The following is a 15,422-nucleotide window of genomic DNA, read 5'->3' on the forward strand; positions in this document are numbered from 1 at the left end:
CTTAAAACAAGACAAACACCTAAGTTTTAGGTCAAGATCACTTGTCTAACCCTGGGGTTCACATAACTGATCTTGTATATTTTAGAGACTTTGAATACCTATTTTAAATAGAAAAACAAATAAGTGCAAATTTCTTCTCCTCCAAGGCCACCTAGGTTATATAGTATTAGGACCATCGATCTATTTTTTTTTTTTTCGGCAAAGAAAGAACTTCATTAAATAGTACAAGAGATGAAAGGAAACTAGCCAGTGATGGATTAGGAACACATCCTAACTATGTCGTCACCCATTTCCAACCCAAACACAGAAAAAGACCAGACTCCAAGAGAAACATAAAAACCAGAGTTGACGAGGAGCCAACCTTGGATTACAGGAATTACAGACCTAAGCTAAACAAAAAAAAAACACACTAAGGCCAAAACAACATGGACAAAGATGGCCTGTTGGATGAAAAACCAAAAGCAACAAACACTCCTTGAAAATTCCACAATGTAGTAACAAAAATCCAAATCTTTGGTCCCAGTTGTAGTTACAAAATCTTGTCTGCATTGCAAACAATCATTAATATATGCATATTGAACTACCGGGAAATTATGATCAGCGCTATAGAAGTTGAGAAATGGGGTACTTATAGACATTACGTGGTACAGATTAAAAAGATGCGTCCGAATTGTATTCATTGTGCTTTGATTTGGGTTGCGATTGGAATGTTACGGAAATTTGTTAACTCATGTATAGCGTTATAATTCATTGGTTGCGCAAATTTATTTGACCGGTATATTGTTCTTCGTAAGGTAGTATTCCAGGGTTAATTTATTCTTCAAGCGCGAATCAAATTTATCGCCATCCAGAAGAGAATATTTTGAATTGTTACTCCGATATAATCTATTTTTGAGAGTTTCGGATCGTTTATCCTAGCTAGCTCGTATCAAATTTGCAGACAATTGCTTCTCTTTTGATTTTTGTTGTTTGTTTTTGGAGAGTTGTATTTATTTGGTGGGGTCTATCGATAGCATGTCATCAAAGATGAACGTGTCAGATTAATTGAATATTGACAGCCATATAATCGAGACATGCACAGAATTGTTCTAATTAGCTTTGTTAGGAATATGATGCCGTTCTCATTGTCCTATTAGTCTTTGTAACAGCTTCAGAGCTTAATGAAATTCTTTTACTTTTACGTAAAAAAAAACAGTTCCTAATTATTCTTTTTTTTGTTTGCTACATTAACTCCAAACTGAATCAGTAAACCAAATGATAATACTACTTTCCAACTAAAAAAATCTAAGAACGACCCCAATCTATATATATGTTATTTTGCCCACGTTTTTGTTTAACGGAGATATCCACAGTATCACCACTACATATATGGACGTGGGTCGATACAAATGCGAAACGAGTATGCAAGTACGTCATTTATTCATAAATTAACGAACAAACACATTAGGGACACGCCGAATATTGAAAATGTAGCTATGAATTCATATGACACCCATGCAAAATGTCATTTTTGACAGACTAAAGATGTATGTAACAATTAAGCATAACGATAGTAATTTAATAAGTATTTTATGGCTCTAGGTCAATAGTTGCCGGCAGGCTCTTCGCTCCGCTCAGGGCTTTTTCGCTTGTTCGTTAAGCTTCATCCACGCACATCTTTCACCATTTTGAAGTTCAGATGGTAAGCATCGACACTGATCAGTTTTACCATATTTTTAACATTTTTGTGTCAACTTTTGACTTTCGAACATGTCTCCATTGTATCGTAACATGCCTCTAGAGTACTAGTATAAAGTATAATTGTATTAGTTATTAATATAGGATGCAGAAGTTGACTTTTTGATGTTTATATTTATATATACACACACACTTATACAGACTATTTAAATTCTATACTTGTGCAGCGTAAACCTTGGTGTTTATGCATATCCAATTAAGAAGTGACACTTAACCATTGATTGAGAAAATGAAGAAAATATGTGTTACACTTATCGAAAAATAGGTATTGATGTTCTTGTTTCAAAAAATTGGGTGGTATTAATATTTGTTACGTAGATAAATCTACCATGTTTATCATGAATTACTTATTATGCAAAATAAACATGAAAATTGAGGCTAAAAAGTGACAACCATTTCATGACTAACTAATTCCCCAAATCTATCATGTATTATCATGACATATTTCGGTACAAAATCATGATAAACATGGTACATTTATCATACCCATGTAAACTAACATGGTGACTAAAATAGTAACGCATTCGATGCAACTATGCACCTAAGATTGATCGAGGTCCTCAGACGACATTGTAATTAAACTTACGTGTCAGAGTCGGAATTCTCCGTACACAAAAAGCCTGACTATCGTTCGGAATTAGGGTGACGGAATGAGCTACGATAGATGGCTAGTGAGATGAGCGACGAGGATGGGAGACAGAATGGGATGGGATGAGCAACAAAGGGTGGTGGGATGGAGTACGTCATGACCGATAGAATGGGTGGTGCGAGGCTGACGTGATGGGTGACGGGTGGAATGGCGGAGATCGACGGTGGGAATGGCGATCGAATTTTGAGATAATAAAGAGGGATTTCCTCCCCTGGTTACAGACAGATAAGGAAAGGCGTTGATTTAGGGTTTTGTTAGATAGGAATATTCCAAAGTATGCTAGAGGACATTCGAGATTACTTTTTATTCTCAAAAATCATTGCCTAATGCCTATATAGTATCCTAAAGAAAACAAGTAATATAGTGCAATAAGGGTAAAATTGGGTTATTCTAAATTTGTGCATGAAAACATATATAACCTGAAAAAATGGTCGGGATGTAAAACATACATTCCTGTGAGGAAAGACAAACATTCAAGTGTCCCAAATAGATAACCTGTCATTAGTTGGGGTTAAATTGAAAAGAAAAAAATTATGACATAATCTTGTAGATTCGCAGAACTAAGATTAATTAAATAGAACATTTCTATGGCTGCATTCTTATGAACTTAACTTAAATCTAGGAGTTTTGTGCTTATTTGAATTTTTTTCACATTTGTTATTTTTGCGCCAAACTTTTGTGAGTTATTGATTCGTCTCGACGAGAGGAATCGGAAAAGTAATTTTTTTTTTTTTTACTTTTACCCAAATGTTTTGAGAAATAACCACTTTTTAGCAAAAAAAACTTTTGGTGCAAAACTAACAAATGTGAAAAAAATTTAAATAAAGACAAAACTCATAGATTTAAGTTAAGTTCATAAGAACGCAACATATATATAAAATCAAAATTTGCTTATGATTTCCGGCTTCGAAGGCGGCCAAATCGGGGAAGAATATAATTATTTTCTTCGTTTTCTGTCACACATTACGATCGCATAAAAAACTATATTATAGATTTCCTTCTTCGAAGTCTTCTGAAATATATGTCGACACTATTCCAACATAATTCTGATTATTTAATTTATCGAATCAAACTTGACTAATTAAACAACGTAACTAATTAAACAAATCTCTAAACACTTTAGAATTGAGTTATCTCCCTTGCTCGATCTATAAATGGTTTAGTCCACATTTGTGCCCTATCGAAATTCCGCTTCTTTAGTTTTGTGAGTTACGTATTTAATCATGACCACGAGTGGGCTTGTTACTAATTCTAGGGTTCCAAACACGACCGTGCTCTTTGTGTGTATGCTCGTGGTGGCGGTCCTTCCGGTAGTGGTGGTGGGACAGTGCTCGTGCGATTCGGAGGAAGGAGATAACAACAAGAGCGAAGCCCTAAGATATAAACTGGGAGCGTTTGTTTCGATCCTAGTGGCGGGTGCGATTGGGGTGTATCTTCCTATGGTTGCGAAAAGGGTACCGGCTCTAAGCCCGGAGAAAAACGCCTTCTTCGTAGTGAAGACTTTCGCAGCGGGTGTCATTCTCGCCACGGGCTGCGTTCACGTCCTTCCCGACGCGTTCGAGAAATTGACGTCGCCCTGTCTTACGGGCACAGTCTGGAATTTCCCTTGGGCCGGTTTCGTGCTCATGGTGGTGGCTATCTTCACTCTGATGCTTGATAACCTTGCCACTTCTTACTATACTCAATCCCAGCTCGCCCAGTCTAGCGCTGATCCTACAGTGAATGTTGACGAGGAGAACACCGGAAAACACGACAATCAGGACGTCCCCGTTCACACCCACGCCACCCATGGACATTCTCATGGATCCGTAATGCTTTCCTCTCGATACGACGGCCCGGTTTCCAAAGAGCTCATTAGGTATCGTGTTATAGCTCAGGTAATTGAATTCCAAGCAACTTGTTATTGTTTGGCGTTGCAAATTAATTGAATATGTTCACTGGCCATATCTTCTTCTTTTTTATTTAATTTTTAAAATTTTTTTTAATAAGGTTTTGGAACTGGGAATTGTGGTCCACTCTGTAATTATTGGATTAGCTTTGGGTGCTTCTGAGAGTCCAAGTTACATAAAGCCTCTGGTTGCAGCCCTATCGTTCCATCAGTTCTTTGAGGGTGTGGGTCTTGGTGGATGCATTACTCAGGTAATGATTTACTCCTCCTAATTAACCTCCTTTGTTAAATTGTTTTTTGCAAACTTTGACTTAATAAAGCACCAATTATTAATTACCTCCTATAGTCCAGTAGTAGGACTAGGAGTAGGCCAGTAATATAGGACTGCAGGGCGGATCCGTGCAGGTCACTCTGTATTGCACATCATAATCGTCTAAACGTGCTTTCAACAGTCAAGATTTAAAAATAAACTCTTTGTTGGATGAGTTAAACTTTTTGCTAGAAGAATTTATTTTAAATCCAGATCGTTGAAAACAATCTTAGACGGCTGTGATTTGGACTCCAGCCCTTATAGTGCACCTCGGCGGGTTTTCGAGTGCTTTCCCTATAGGATAGAATAGTTTAGGGATTCCGTATATCCATTTTATTTATTTTAAAAAAAATAGATTATATATTCTATAAAAACCAGAATATCCGAATTGGACTAGCTAATGAGTACGAATGCAGCATAATTTTTTGGTTCTCTTTATTTAATTTAATTTAATTTTTTTTGTGATTGTTAGTTTTACAGCAAACTTTTATATGATATAGCTTCGTCTCGACGAGTGGAATTGGAAAAGTAAAAAATTATGACTTTCACACAAGTATTTTATGAAATATCCAAAGAAAAGTTTAAAAAGTTAGTTTTTTTGACTTTTTCTTTGATATTTTCTAAAATATTTGTGTAAAAGTTATAATTTTTTACTTTTCCGGTTCCCCTCATTGAGACGAATCCATATCACATAAAACTTTAACGTAAAACTAATAAACGCGAAAAAAATTTGAATAAGAACAAAACCAAAAAATTATAGTACATAAGTTAATCAATAGTGTGAACAGGGTTACCATTACGCCAGAAAGAAAATAAAATAGTCACTCGTCATCATGGATACTCCAACATGCATACAAGAAAATACAATAGTCACTCGTCTAAATGTATGCCGTGTTTGAATAATCGAAGACGCCCACGCAGGTATAAGCTTGGTGGTCAAGATTTTAGAATTACGGGTCACTCTCCCCTAAAAGCTCTCAGGTTCGATTTTGCTTGCCGCAAACCCTTAGAACCACCACCTCACGTTGTAAAAGTGTGAAACAACTTTCAGATGGGCTGTAAGGTTTAGTCCTTGCAATCTGGCCTGAAACACCTGTATTACCACAAAAATATCACCAGTTATGTATTCAAATCAAAACACTCATATTATTACACAAAGTTCTAGATCACATATTCTAATTGTTAACCAATTTTACCTCCGTTGAATTTTTTTTCCCCAAAGACGGTAGGATGTTAGGGATTAGGATCCGTTCTGCTTTCTTTTTAAACCTTCTTTTTTAAAAAGAAGATAATTTTAAATTCAAATATAACTAAAATAAAAAATAATATTTCAATTTTTTTTGCACCGTTTAAAAGATCTCAATGAGATCTATCAAACAAGATCGATATTGGTAGCAAAATTATTTGTGTAAACGCATGATTTTTGAGCTTGAAATTACCTTCCTTTTCTAAAACTTCTTTTTTTAAGAAACTGGAACGGCCTACGTCAGTATTTAAGAGGGAGAGTAAAGAACCAACCACAATAGGTGGTGTTCGATTAATATCTTGTTAACTGTCTTTCACCTTTTGGGCTGTGTTTAGCATATGATTGTCAAGACTTGAGTGCCACATAGATGGGATGCATGCCTTTGTTGTGATACCCTTTCGCCATGATCCTTTTAATCTTTGTAACACTTCAAAAGATTAATAAAATTATCTTGTGGCTTCCAAAAAAAAAAAAGGTGGTGTTCCTAGCTAGCTCGTTGATTGCATTTCAACAATATATAAGTAATAAGTACATAAAAGATGGTTATTTGAGTAAATTTCAAAAAGTATATCTTCAAATTAAAATATATATATTTTTTGTGAGTACTGCTATATACACCGACCATTTTGGACCGAAACCGTACCGACGGCCGCGCGCGGCCGTCTCCGGCCACCGGACGGCCGATCCGAGCCGTCCAAAAATTTTAAAAAAAAAAACCGAGGGGCCCAACGCGGGAATCAACGTCATCCGATGTGTGTAGGGTACTTGATCTAAACACCCTACACACATTGGATGACGTTGATTCCCGCGCTGGGCCCCTCGGTTTTTTTTTTTAAAATTTTTGGACGGCTCGGATCGGCCGTCCGGTGGCCGGAGACGGCCGCGCGCGGCCGTCGGTACGGTTTCGGTCCAAAAATGGTCGGTACACATAGGATTTTCCTATTTTTAAACAGGTTGGGGTGTTTGTAAGATATTCATCTCTCGACCAGATTTTGAATTCCATGTGTTTTTGTAAAAGGAAAAAAAATGAAGATATTGGATTCTAAGTTTCTAACTGATTTAAAACTTCACTTTTTAGTTTTTTCACCAAATAAATTAAAACTCAGTTTTCGTAGTTCTGGACCTGGTAGCAACCAAGTCTTGCAATTTCTACCAAAATTTAAAACCTAGCTACAACCAAAAATATGTTTCTGCATCTATCAAATATCCCAAAAAATTACACTGTTGGTTTCATTCTAGGCAAAACTCAAGTGTCGTGCTATAACAATCATGGCATTGTTTTTCTCCCTCACAACTCCGGTTGGGATTGCGATCGGCATTGGAATAACTAACGTTTACAAGGAGAACAGCCCGACAGCTTTGATAGTAGAAGGTATACTGAATGCAGCTGCATCGGGGATCTTGATATACATGTCCCTCGTCGATCTTCTTGCTGCGGATTTCGAGAACCCGAGAATGCAAACCAACATGAAGCTTCAAATGGTTGCGTATGCTTCACTACTCTTCGGAGCTGGATGTATGTCTCTCATAGCTAAGTGGGCTTAATGCTTGGTTGGGCCCTTAAAATAGTCAATTTAACGGCTTAGGCTGTTTTGGGCTTAATGCTTGCTTGGGCTGTTTTCGGCTAAATAATTTTGGAAGATTATATATCGTTTGTCTTCTTTCTTTAAATTTTTTTTGCATTTGTTAGTTTTGCGTTAGTTTTTTTTTTTTTATTGTTCGTTTGTATCGACGAGAGGAATCTAAAAAAAAATATGTTCAAAACTAAACTTTTTTTGAATAATACAAATAATAAAAAAATCAATCTCTTTTGAATTATGGAATAAAGAAAAAAAAAATCTTTCAAAATTATTTAGCCAAACAAGCCTTGATGCCTAACCAAGCAATCGACATGTCAATAGTATTCTCTTCCACAATCCTTTTGTACTGATCTCTTGTCATGGGAAACAAAAAGCACATACAAAAATATGTGTACATGTGAGTTGTTTTTAGATTTATTATAAATAAATTATGGTCCTAAACCCCACACTTATGTTTGTTTTTATGTAGCCCAAAAATAAATATGTGAAAAATAATTAATAAGTTGCCATTTCTTAGTAGTGGAAATTTCAGTTTTGGTTGCGTACGTACTCTTAACGGTTATCAACTCAAACGTGTGTATTGATGAATCAAGGCAATCTCGGTATATACTTTTCACATTGGCAAGGCCGATCCCTAAGCTAAAGCCCAAGATGGAGCAGCTTTAGTTCCTCATACATTTGCAAATTTGACAAAGCCCTTCTATTTTGATACCCTTTATAACAGTTTAACAAAAAAGATCTCGTTTAGTGGAGTATTATTTTTGAAAATTTAGGACCGGCCCCGCAAGTTGGCATCTTGAAAATCGGAACATTGGATCCGGGCTGGAGCCCATAGTACTGGTACACCACGATATTATGGAAAACACATAATTATTTTAATAGTCCGGGAGTACCTTCATGTGATGCTCCGAACCACCTTACAATCACACGTTCCTGTGGGGCTCATACATTTAGTGGTAGACACCACATAAATAATTATTTTAAAATTTATAGATATTTTTTTATATTTTTGTGAAGCTTGAAATAGGCCCCACACGGCATGCGATTGTCCTAGCATGACTGGTACCTTACCAACTCTGTTCGGAGATGGGGGAGCACATGATTTGTTAGCCAACCCACCTAGTTTGGATATCTGATCTCTTTGACAATGATATATGCTAGTTTTTATTCTCATTTTCAGCTGCTTGTATTTCTTACTCTAGTTAATGAAAAAATTTCTTCTTAGCAATATATGTTGAACTCTTTAACAAAAATTGAGATCAGAACGACGAGTTATAAATAGTCTCCATTGAGGCGCAGTACTGCAACCAATGTGATAAGCACACAATATTGTGAGGCGTTTGAAAGTCTACTTTTTGGTTTTTCATTTTCAATTTTTTGATTTTTTGGCTTTTTAGATTATGGTAAGAATGTGTTTTAAGTATGATATATAGGAGTGTTTGAGAGATATGTGCAAAATGTATTTTAGAACAGTAGTAGCGTTTGGTAGATGATTGATGAAAATGAATTATAAATTAATTTTTTACCAAATTGCCCCTGACCTTTATTATTGTTTTTACAGTCAAAGGCCTGTAAATTGAAAACACGAAACTGATGGCCTTTTTCAAATGTTTTTTGCTTAGCTATTTTTTTTTATTTATTTTTCAAATGCGGACATATAAGAACTGTTTTGGTTTATTCTCAGTACAAACATGAAACTAAGGCATTTTTCAAGCTCCACAAGCAAAATGTTCCACACCTGAAAGCAGTTCTGTCAAAGTTTCAAAGAACCATGGTTAGATAGAACCAAAAGCAGATTCTGTGAGAGGTGGTGTAGATCTGGGAAATAAAGGGAGGGCAAAACTGGTAATTAGCTAGAATGGTTTGGGTATTTTGATAATTCAACGGAAAATGGAAAAAGCCAAAAATGGGAAAAGGACCTCCCAACCTCCTTTTCCATTCTTGCTTCATTTGTGAAAATGAGTGAATGAGTTTTGGGAGAATGAGGTTTGAAAATGAAGAACCAAACAACCAAAATGAAAAAATGGAAATGTGAAAATGCAAAAATGACCTTACTCAACACCCCCTGTATATTCTTGTGTTTAATATCTCCTATTTATCATATCATTATGTTTACTGTTGAATGTTTTAGATGACATTGCATGTGAGGTATGTTTATATTGATTTCAAGTAATTAATATAAAGTGTACATGTTGACACCCAACTTTAGCTCGACTACTCGTGCGCCCAAGAATGAAGCCGGACATCGTCATCTGAAAATCCAAGTTGAAGAATAAAATTTTGATTGTATTTAGACCCCGATCGAACACCAATAAAAGTCGATCCAGAGCATCGCAGAGCACTAAGTATGCGTAACATTTTACGATGTGTCATGTGGGACCCTTGTTGTAAGAACGGAAATGGAGTTCAGGGTGTAAAGTCATTCCAAAGTGTTGGAATCTGGGACACTTGGTCCGTGAAAATGTCCGGAAAAAAAAATGAATGATCTAGATTCACTTCATTTTTTCCCGCAACACTTTCATCATTCATGGGACCGAGTGTTCTATACCCTAGCAGGCCTCAAAGTCGTAGTCGAGACTTGGAATGGAAATGTCCACTACAGTATTTGGGTGCATGCATTAGTTTGCATTTGTCTTTTCAAGTTGAACAATGGAAATTCAACTTTGGCTGGCCGGGAAGAAGAATAAATAAAGGTACCTTTGGCCCAGCAAAATGTCTTGTACTGGCCACATCAGTACATGTGGAGAGCAAACCTCCCCATTTTCCTCTTTCCTTTTCCTCAGTTTGTCTTAGTTCTTTTGGGAGCTTTCCTTTTCCTCAGTTTGTCTTAGTTCTTTTGGAAGCTTTCAGGGCTTGGCCCCTTGTAATTTATTTTTGTAGTATTTGGTTGGAAATAAGATTGTGGTTGTACATATCTCGTTAAATTCTTATCTTAAAAAAAAGTAAACACTGAATTCTTATCAGCGTCTTTCTTTTGTTGACATCTTGTTTTGCTTCGGGTTCGTGATTGGGCATGTGATGCCGCTCTCACGTGTTTCCTTTTAATCTTTGTAATTCTCCTTTCAAAAATTAATGAAATCCTTTTTGCCTTTCAAAAAATGAAGAAGTAAAGACTGAGGTTCGGTTGTGAATCATCGCAAACTACTCGGATGTTTCTCACATCGAACTCAAATCTAAGATTAGTCCTAGTCATGAAGTCTATTAAAATTGAAGGACGAGCGCCTTTGGCCAACTCAGCCATAAGTATCATTTTGGTACACACTAGTACCGATCTTTCTTAATCATCTAGAAATTTATCATGTTTCAGAAGTTTTTAACCTTTCCTTGGCAAGTCCTTTGTCAATGGAGGGTAGTTATTATAGGCTTGGCCCTGGGTGAATATCACTCTACGGCTTAAGTAATCCGATAATATTTCTCACTATTAAAATTAATCGTATGTAAATGTGTGATCAAATTTCTCTTTAAATCTATTCGAAGCTCAAAAGTGTTAATGTAACGACCCGGATTTTTGATCCAATTTTTTTTAATACAAATTTATATTGTTAAATTTCTAATTCAATAATTAATTAGATTGAATAATTAAAATATATTATTATGTATACAATTGATATTATTTGCACTATTAGATAAGATATGTATTTAAACTTTAGATATACAGGGAATCAGTGATTCATATTCATCTCTCATCTTTCCTATCTAAATCCTAAGTAGAACTCTATTCAAACTAACTCTCCACTTCTCTATCATCCTATACATACACGCGTCCATATACATTCTCATCCTGTACATACATGCGTCCACATACATTAGAATTGAAAACTCCCCAAATGTGGCACTTGTCCCATATCCTTTTATCATTATCAGTATCACTCTCCTTCGCTCTCCTTCCTCATTCCACCACTTCTACGCTTATCCTCTCACCTTCTCACTACCTTATTCTCTCTTATTATACATACCCACATAAATTCGAAAATTGAACACCAGTATATTATTTTACTCCCAATTCTATTGTTGAGTCTAGAGAGAGAGAGTTGTGACCATAGGTGTGTGCACACTGTGAGTTTCGTGGGCACACCGCTGCTGCGGCCCTGTCGGAGTGCCGCCGGACTCTGCCTCGAGATTTCAGAACCATCACGGCGATCTACGAACACCGTATAACACTTATTCGGACTTAGAATCGCGTTTGAGGTAGTTTTCCGGAAACCCGAAACCTTAATCTGCATTTTAATGGAGTTAGGACTTAGATTTAAAGTTTATTGAAGATGATAATCTGCTGTTAAATTATTAATTTATTTTTAGTCCTGTTTATATTAAATTCAGTCCGGGTGTGCTGGAATGATTAGTGTTATACCCTGTGAAAATTTATGATCGTTTAACAAGTGTTTGATTGTAAAATTATTATTAATGATGCATTGTTAATTTGTATTTGAGTGGACGTTTACGTGTTTAATAAATTATTGGGGTAAATAAATGTTTATGAAATATTCACAAGAATATTTTACTAGTAAAAATTTATTTAGATTGTAAACAAGAAATATTTTAGATTATATATTAGTTAATCTTTAACTCTAATAAATATTAACTAGAATAGCCTCTCAAAATTTTGTTGTTATAAAAATCTCATATTAATATTTAATATAGTTAGTAAATACTAAATTTAGCAATAAGTATTTTCCAATAAAAATTTGTTTGTAAAATCTATGAATAATATGAGAGTTAAAGAAAAATGTATAAATAGTAGAAATGTTTTATAAAATTTCTAAATGAGAGAAACAGACTTAATTTTAAGTGTAGTAATTAATTGTTTGACTGAATATTATTTTGTTACTCGCATGATTAATTCTATGACATGATTAATTTTATCGCATGGTTATGTGTTGTTAGTACTTTTAGTTGAAATGTTGAATCGTGCGATATTTTGTTGTGGCTGTAGATTGGACAAATAGGTTCCCGGGGTGGTTACGAGTAGTGAATCATGTAGACGATGATAAGTAAATAGAAAATGATAAAGTGTTGAAAGTGCGAGTACCGTGTGGATTGTGAATTGAGCCATGGCGATGGCAATGGTAACCTATGGGACCCTGTGTTGAAATGGGTTACCTAAGAGGCCCGGTGTTGTGACACTAACGTATGATACGTCATGGGAAGTTTCTCTGTAAGGAAGAGAATGGGTCCCATGAGGCGGTTATAGTTAGTGAGACGCTAACGTATGATACGTCATGGGAAGTTTCTCTTCGAGGAAGAGAATGAGTCCCATGAGACGGTTATAGTTAGTGAGACGCTAATGTATGATACGTCATGGGAAGTTTCTCTTTGAGGAAGAGAATGGGTCCCATGAGACGGTTATAGTTAGCGTGGGGTAGTGGATGTCCGACCCTAATGTACGATACGTCGTGGGATGACTCGATCCTCCTGTTATGGTCTTAAGTGAGAACATACTCGGTACATAACTTAGATGCGCTCACCTAGGACCCTGGTGCAGGATAAGCAAGAGGAAGGGTGGACCTATGGGACGATTGTAGTTAGCGGATGTGGGAGGAAAGGATCTTGCGGAGAGAATCCTTAGATTACATGTAAGATGATGGATAGTAAAGAAAAAGACGATGTGTTATTATTTTGTACCTTCGGTGTATTATGAATTATTATATTGTTGATTTGCATATTGTGGTATTGGGTTTTAGGATTTCTACTTAGTGAATTATCACTCAGGATACGTTTGTATCCTGGCAAATCGTTTGCTTCGGCGTTCAATTTGCCAGAGTGTGCAGGATTCCACAGTGGAGCAGTTGATACAGGTGGGACCCCTGAAACGGAGTCTGGGCCAACATTGCTTGGAATTTCGTGTCAAAACTAGAGTCGCTCTGGAGTTGCTTTTGTTAAATAAATGTACATAGATTTTTGTATTATTTTGAAATTGTAATTTTTGTATAAGGATAAATAAGGGCCTAATAGTTTGTAAAATTCAATGTATTTTAGGGTTAATGCTTCCGAAATCCCTTGAGAAATCGGGGCGTTACAGTTAAGCCTTTGATTATGCATCGATAGTCGATTCTGGCATGCACAATACTTAGCATAATTTTTCGGTCAAGCACACAAATTACCTATGGACTTGATTGCGTGAAATCGTGAGATTATTGGATTATTTAGGCTGTAAGCATTGTAAACCCTAAGCCTTCCGTTTAACGATCCGTAATTTTAGCTTTAAATAGAAAATCCTAGTCCCAAATTCAACAAAAAAATCACTCAAAGTCAAGGGATGGCTACCCACAGCTACAAGCCACCACTTAGATCGATTAAGTTTTTCACTTTGATAAATTGCTCCATGTGGATCGATCTCGATCTTATCAAGTTATTTTACAAGTGACTAAAAAGCCCTACGTATGCTTCGGGTTAGACACTTAAGAATACTATATATCTTTTGTCGCAAGCACAATGGACCCAAAATTGAGCATTGCACGTACACCGTAATAAAGGTCTTCTCCAAGTAATAAATGTTGGAAAATTGCATCGTAGTAGCATGGCATTTTCCAGGAAAATGAAGGTCAAGTCTTTGGACTATTACTGTGAAAGAGAACACCCGGAGGTTTACTCTCTATGAGCGCGGGTTCAATTAGTGTCCCTCCTGTGGGCTGATTCCTTCGTTAGGAAAAAAAAGGTGCTTGCATTTCAATGCGAGCTAGAGCTGCAGCTCCAGAGTTAGGAGCTAGGTCTAATCTTAATCACATATATCAAGACACCGAATTTCTCATGAAACTAATTATTTCTAAGAACATGGTTAATGATATCCTACTCCCCGCGTCCAAAAAGAATGACAATTTCACTATTTCAAAACTGTTAGAAAATTATTTTATGATGTTTAAATTAATAATGCTTTTCATATGCAATACAAATCCTATTTGATAGAGTTAAGTTAGAACTATTAGACAGTTTTCAAGAATTTTGTTAAAACCATCATAAATTGCGAAGACCCTAATGCCGACATTGTCATCAATTTTGGGACAAAGCGTGTGTGTGTATATATCAATTTTGGGCGACTTGATTTAATTAGTCCAAGTCCGTTTCTAAGGCTCCAGTGACCAGTCCTATAGCCATCAGAAACGACATAGGGGGAAATACAGGTGCCGTTCCGCTATCTTTTTAAACTTTTTTTTTTAAAAAGAAAATAATTTCAAATTCAAATATAATGATAATGAAAATGAAAAATAATTTTTTAATTTTTTTTGCACCGTTTAAAAGATCTCAATGACATCTATCAAACAAGATTCATATTGGTAGGAAAATTATTTGCGTAAATACATAATTTTTGAGCTTGAAATTACCTTCTTTTTCTAAAAGTTTTTTTAAAAAAAAACTGGACCGGACCTACAGTCTTCCTAATAGACCATTCAATTCGCAAAGAAAAAAAAATTGAGTTGGTAACCAAATTTTTGGTAAGCCACAAGAGTCTCGATCCAAGCATTAAATCAATTTGGCAAACCAACAAATGTAGTAGTAGTATATCCTAAAGAAAACAAGTACTAATAGAAATATTCCAAAGTATGCTAGAGGACCTTAATTTGAGATTACTTTTTATTCTCAATAAAAAATCATTGCCTATATAGTAGTATCCTAAAGAAAACAAGTACTAATATAGTACAATAAGGGTAAAATTGGGTTATTTTAAATTTGAGAATGAAAACACAACTTGAAAAAGTGGTCGGGAAGAAAACATACGTCCCGCTGTGAGGAGTACCAACATTTTAAGTGTCTCAAATAGATAATCAGTTATTGGGGATAAACTAAAAATGATTAAAAAAAATTATGACGCACAAATTCGCAGAACTTCTCTTCTCTCAAGAAACACAAAAAATAAGATTAATTATAGAGAGAATATCTATATCAAAGCAAACTTTGCTTATTATAACAACCATTAAACTGGCACAAAAAATTATATATAGTTAGATTTCCTTCTTCTTCTTCGTTTTTTTTTTTAATCAGCAACAAAATTTATTGATAACTCAACAATGGGTACA

General features: G+C 35.6%; 1 protein-coding gene across 1 annotated transcript; it reads left to right on the plus strand.

Annotated features, from left to right (window-relative positions):
* Positions 1–3,565: 3,565 nt before the first annotated feature.
* On the plus strand, positions 3,566–7,501 carry LOC131311872 (zinc transporter 5-like). Its single transcript, XM_058339490.1, has 3 exons — positions 3,566–4,263; positions 4,376–4,525; positions 7,070–7,501. Exons 1-3 carry the CDS (start codon positions 3,610–3,612, stop codon positions 7,373–7,375), a joined length of 1,110 nt encoding a protein of 369 aa, XP_058195473.1. The 5' UTR covers positions 3,566–3,609; the 3' UTR covers positions 7,376–7,501.
* The last annotated feature ends 7,921 nt before the right edge of the window (positions 7,502–15,422 follow it).

Source organism: Rhododendron vialii, chromosome 12a (assembly GCF_030253575.1).
Source record: "Rhododendron vialii isolate Sample 1 chromosome 12a, ASM3025357v1".
NCBI classification, from domain to species: domain Eukaryota; kingdom Viridiplantae; phylum Streptophyta; class Magnoliopsida; order Ericales; family Ericaceae; genus Rhododendron; species Rhododendron vialii.